This window comes from Nicotiana sylvestris, chromosome 3 (genome assembly GCF_000393655.2).
Source record: "Nicotiana sylvestris chromosome 3, ASM39365v2, whole genome shotgun sequence".
Taxonomy (NCBI): Eukaryota; Viridiplantae; Streptophyta; class Magnoliopsida; order Solanales; family Solanaceae; genus Nicotiana; species Nicotiana sylvestris.
Window position 1 is genome coordinate 70,849,657 of NC_091059.1, and position 6,378 is coordinate 70,856,034.

At 35.7% G+C, this 6,378-nt stretch overlaps 1 protein-coding gene across 1 annotated transcript; it reads right to left on the reverse strand.

Annotated features, from left to right (window-relative positions):
- Nucleotides 1-4,484: 4,484 nt before the first annotated feature.
- On the reverse strand, nucleotides 4,485-5,960 carry LOC104226809 (L-type lectin-domain containing receptor kinase S.4-like). Its single transcript, XM_009778884.2, has one exon. It carries the CDS (start codon nucleotides 5,780-5,782, stop codon nucleotides 4,727-4,729), a length of 1,056 nt encoding a protein of 351 aa, XP_009777186.1. The 5' UTR covers nucleotides 5,783-5,960; the 3' UTR covers nucleotides 4,485-4,726.
- Nucleotides 5,961-6,378: the final 418 nt, after the last annotated feature.

Below are 6,378 nucleotides of genomic sequence, written 5' to 3' on the forward strand. Positions count from 1 at the left end.
CACATGGGTCCCGTCGTTGGTCCGCTTTCACTATTCTCCGTTCCGCATGTTTGTTTTGTTTTTTTTATTTCTAATTATTGAAAACGTAGAAAATTAGGTAAACACTCTATCTTCACAAATTATTTATCCAAAATCAATAAATAGATGGCAAAATTATGTCACTTAAATATGGTTATTACTAAATCATAACTAATTAATATAAATTCTCAGACTAATTTATCATTTAATTATAATAAATTTGTATAATTTAGTATAGGGAGCTAAAGGGAGGCAAGAGTTCAATTAATTGTACTGCTCAAATAGGGTGGGAAAACTAGTGATGTATGAACTTTTGTATCCCATATCATGAGGGAAGATTTAACCAAAGCGTTCAAAAATTACTTTATATCACATATTTCAATTTCTTAATGTGATACTATACTACTGTTTCAACTTTAATCCTTTCCCTTGTATGAATTTTCTGAGTCACCTTGCTCCCACGTACTCCCTCGTGTGTTGGCTTTTGTAAGTGATTGAAACTTTAGTACGGTTATGTTTCTAGCTTTCGTGTAGCAATGCTAGTAGATTTTATCACGTACCCCTGCAGAAGTAACAATCTGAAACTGCTCAAAATCTTACTCCTCTTTTGTGGTTTGAGATTGCAACAGCAACCACACGTTGACCAAAAAGTGACAGGCTAAACAAAAAATAGATGAGCATAAAATGCGCGTCAAGTGGGTGTACCGTCCCTATTTGGCTGAATCAAGATGCTGCAAAATAACTTAATTTGTAAAAGGAAAAAAAAAAAACAAAGAATGCTCCTAACCTTCATATTATCTCTCTCTAAAAGAAAATCGTTTCCAGTAAGATTAAAGTAAACAAATTTGAGATAAAACCATGGACTAAATGAATTTGCTTAAGCATGACTTTTGTCAAAATTGTGTGTATATTCGTTATAATTGATTTGATCTAAGTCCGACAATCAGAAGCTAATGAGGATTAATTTATTGAAGGAAGCAATAAATAAGAAAACCCTATAATTGAGAATTAGTTTAGGGAAATCAACACGTTGGCAAGTTTTGTAGCCTTCCAACAAAATTTATTGCTTCCCCTTAATTTATTAGGGAAACTTTGTCTCCCTCGAATGAATATTTCTAGTATTTGTATTTGGTCATATGCTTTCACAGTAAGAAAATTATCAAAAATAGTTGTTTTTTCAATCTTCACGTAATATAATTTATGTTTTATTAGCTTCTTTGTTTGAAGATAAGTCATATATATTCACCAATGAAAGGTTAACGAAGAGCATATATATATAAGCCAAAATCAATAGGTCATGAGTATTTTTGTACCTTTCCGTTTTTCAAAATGATCCTCCCAACTTGTCCAAGTCCAAACAAGTCAAGTCATGACCTTTATTTTTTAGCTTGTTACTTACGTTTTACCCTTTCCATTGACGGAAACAACAAAAACAATTTCATTTTCAATAATTAAGTACTACCTCCGATGTGTATTATTTACTTTTTAAAAATTATTGTACATCCTATAAAAAAGAAGATATTTAAGAATGTTTATTATAATATATTTTTAAATTACCATTTATTTCTCCTTAAACATCTTCATTAATACTCTAATAATTGAAATATAAAAACAACAAATATTTTGAAATAAAATTCACTTCGTCAAAACGATCAATATCTGGAATCAAGTAGTCCCACTGACAAACGTTAGGTGATGGCCACTTCTCTAACTTTAAAAAATACAGAAAAATTGATGAACTTCTTGGCAAAGACGCCTCTATGTACAACTGTATCAGATTGAGTCACGCTAGATTCAAAATGACATTAGTCCTTATTTGATCCGTTACCTTAAGTATATTAAGGAAGCGAATACTTACTCGTTGTTTTCCTTTTACAAGTTTCTTGACATCCGCTTCATCAATCTTTAAACCGATAGAGCGTTCTTTCCTTTTCTTTTAAATATCTGACGGACATTAAGCTTGTTTAAAACAAGTCAAATTCATACGTATTTATGACTCGGCTCAAAATATATTTTCAACTTAAAGGCAAGCTCAATTTTTTTTCCACAAGTCAAACTCGATTTCGATTTTGCAGTATTTAACTAAGAATAAGCTAGATAATTTTAAACTTGTTCAGACTTCGGTTTGATATAATTGCTTGATAATCACATCGCATTCAAGTAATGGAGGGGAATAGGCAAACACTATAAGCTGTACAAGATAAGTTGAAGACTGGTCTAAACCAGAGGGATAGGCGGAGGGTGTGGTGCTAGAAAATGCCCCATGCGTCACAATTGACTTTATGGATACACCAGAAAGCATAAAGCATGGTTTACCACTTGAAAGAAATATACGTCAGATATCCTATGCATTCCAACACACTTTCAAGTCAAACTACTCCCATAATTTCCAGTTCTTGTTGAACTCTACTTGGGGATTCATACAATTTGAAACCTCTTTATAAGTCGCGTTGAACAATTCATTCAAAACTGGTCGCCACGCTAAATGTGAGTATCATTGTCTATATGCATACATTGTTTTTGATCCTCCAACAAAACTAGATATATAAAGTTGCAACATCGAACATGAATCAAACTTTGAACATTTTAACATAATATCTCTTTAGCCACACGTCTCTACCAGCACAGAGATTGCCTCCAGCATCACCTTCCCTTCAACATAATCTTGCTTAAATGTAGTGTCAGAGCCAGAAATCCTAACGAGGGGATTCAAAAACTAAAGAATGCGACACCTAGGATTCAAACTTAGCACCCTATTTATGCAGCAACTCAAGAAACCGGAAACAGCTTGTCTAAATAAAAGAACATTATGGGACACTATACAGCATCACTCCAGAATATCATCAAAGGGAAAGAAAAAAATCTTAACACAATTCACAGCAGAAAGCAAGCTTCAAAATGACTCATACAAAATGATTACAATATTTGTAGTTTTCAAAGTAAAATTTAAAGCACTGATGGAACTTTAAAAGTTTGATAGTCTACTCTTTGATTTGGCATAAGCAAGTTCATGCAAGCTTAAGCAGGAAGTGACTGGAATATTGTATTCGGAAAGAATCAAATTGATTGAGAAATAGAAAGGATAATGAGCTCCTCAACTATTGAGACCTTACAGGGGCTTGTCAGTGCTGCTGACATATTATTTTGGACAGTACAGAACAAAGGATCTTCACTGTGAAATCTTGCTACAAATTCACGATAGCAGGTGAGAGTCAGAAGTCATCCTAGTAATGGAACCAAATTTGGAAAACAAGAGCACCATATCAACTGACTTGTTTTTCTTGGTTAATTGCCTATGCAACTAGTTTGACACAGGAAAATCCACAACAGGGAGCAGACTTGCAAATGTGCAATAGATGCTACCTGTGTAGGAAAGAAGCTGGAAGGCAACGGCCATCCTCTTTTCCAGTTGGCATTGTAACAAAACATCGCAGCTATGTCATTTTTCTTTGAGCATTCTGGGTCTGAGATAGGTCAGGACTCAGGCCAAGAACTACCCAAGAACACATATGCTGGTGCAAGAAAGGCCTTAGTGAGGGTCTTAGCAGCATATGGAACACCATATCAGCTTTGTATTTGGTGGACACTTTGGAGGGAAAGGAATCAAAGTTGTTTTGGAGGCCAAGCAGACTCCAATTCGATGGTCAAGTTTAACTGTATATTATTAGCTTACTTATGATGTTATGTAGAGTGTGTAGATGAGCCTGAAACATTATTACACTTACCAAGTTCTTAACGGAATTTAATGGACTATGCTTTTTTCTCTTTGATGTATATATCATAGGACCAACTTGGTTCTGTAGCATTAATAAAATTATCCTGTTTAGTGGATTAAAAGAAGGTTCATGCAGATTGCAGGCTTAAGAAGCCGGAAGCAGCTTGATTTTTCTATAGTATCAAAGTTATTCTGACTTGTGTAGCATTTCACTATCTTAAGAACAAGATGTGGTCCACTGTTTCTTCTCCTCTTTTTACCATAGTTTTAAACTTAAAGCCACGTGTTTCTCTTTTTTTACCCATATTCCACTTATATGAAACATAACAATCCCTCTATCCCAAGATAACTAGTATGTTACTTCCTCTAATATTTATTGCCCAAAACAGTCCACCTTTCACAAAAAAGTAACTTTAGTCCTGAATTTTAATGCTATTAAAGATTATAAAGTATTAGAAAATACCAACCTATATACTTAGTATAAGATCAAATTCATCAAAGTTAACCTTTTTTTCATGTTTATACATTTCCCATTACATACTATATAACTTCCAACTTACCATGATACTTGTCTCCAGTCAAGTTACAATACTTAACATGGAGTGAAGGGAACATCGATTATTCATACTATAGAGTAGTCAAGGCCAAGATAAGCATAATTATAAGCTGACTTAACTAAAGGACATCCTGCGCTAATTTACAAGGCAATATAATCTGTAGGAGGAAAAAAAGGGCATAAAAGTAGACCGAATCGCTCAGAATATCTAAGTGCATTGCTACACATAAAACCTCAACTGCTACCTCTGAAAAGTAACAAATTTCAGGTACAAAAGGATAAAAAGGTCAACAAGATTACAATACAAAGTTACATACAAAGGCACCCATTCCTCATTGAGAAGGGTAAATACATGGTCCAGCCTTCCGCATAGGTTAATAGAGTACAAACAACAGAAAGTGCATTATACCAAAAACATACACTACTAGATATATTATTCAGTTTTTATTTTTAACATGGCCTGAGTCATCCTCTACAACCACATTGACCTTTTCATACCTGAAATCTCCGGGATGCACTGAGCTCTTCACTGGGATCACTACCTCGGAATTATTGCCAAGTATCACCCACAAAAACAGTCCAATAAAGGCCGCCAATGCTATACACCCTGTGACAAAAATAAACCCTGAGAGAAATGCCAAAAGATGAAACCTTTTTTTGTTAGCCATCTTTTCCAGACTATGTTCGTTCCCAATTTTATGTGGATCCGCAGGTTGTGAATGTAACCACTTTGGAACACTTCGCACTCTGAACTTCCATGAATAGACACTAGTAACTTGGAATGAACTTCCAGTAGAAGAACTTAATCCCACCAATACTTCTTCGCCTTTCCACATACTCGCCAAATCGACCTGATACACTAACAAGGGATCGTACGGCCTAGGACTACCAAATTCACTTAGTCTTACCTCTAATCTTTTAGAAGTGCATTCGTAATCAACCCAAGAATGCAGCTTTTTGCCACTATTCAACACCAAGTTGATGAACGAAACGTTGGTTGATTTTGCAGAAACAAGACTGCCCACATTCACACCCACATGATTGGCACTTTTATCCCCCACATTTTTGTTCAACAAAGTATCAAACTCAACCCCAAAAAACCGCCTTTCATTAGAAAGGCCGAACATTTTCTTGGAAAACTTGGAGGGGAAATCAGTAGGAACAATAACGAAGGAAAGACCATCACCATTGTGGGGTGAGATAGAAAATGAGAAGTCAGTGGAAAACGAATTTGAGTCAAGAAACTTGAAGGGTATTCTCTGGAAGACAAATCCGGAACTCAGAGAAGACTTTGATGGGTCGGTTAGTTGCACAAAAGAGCCATCTTTAGTGATTTTAGCATCGCCAATAAGGCCAAGATTGGGATCAAAGTGGGAACTGAGTCCAATTGAGAAGGAAAAAATGGAGAACGGGAGCAAAGTCAAGAGAAGAAGAAGGTAGATAGGAACATTGTAGTGCATCATACCGTTGGGAATGCGCAATGTGGGCATCATTCATGCGCTGACAACGGAAAATTTGAGAGTATTTGGCTACTATTAAGGTTAGGGCTTGGGTTTTGTTGATGCTCTGATGCCTGATGGTGGAGTTCTTGGAGTAAAGTGGAAGGTAAAGTAGGAATGTCTCTTGGTACTGGAACAGTGAACACTTCGTACTTTGTGGTCAACAACTAGATGGCTGTGTTATCTGGGGCAACTAGGTGCTTTTAGCACGGGAGAAATTAAAAAATAGCCAGATTTATAACTGGTTGTTCAAAAATAGCTCAGTTTCAAAAGTAATCAAAATTTAGCCATTTTTCATGTAAAGATAAATTTGAACGAAAATACTATTCAAAACTCCGAAAATACGTCAGTATATTATGCTGGAGTTCCAGCATAAGTATACTTGAACTCCAGCATATTATACTGGAGTTCCAGCAAGTATACCGGTCCAGCATAATATACTGGAGTTTGGAGCACCGGTGCTCCAGTCTCTAGTATATTATATTGGAGCCAGCAAAGTATACCGGTCTAGCATAATATGCTGGAGTTCATACACATGTGCACCGAACTCCAGTATATTATGCTGGACCGGTCTCTGTTGCAGCAAAATA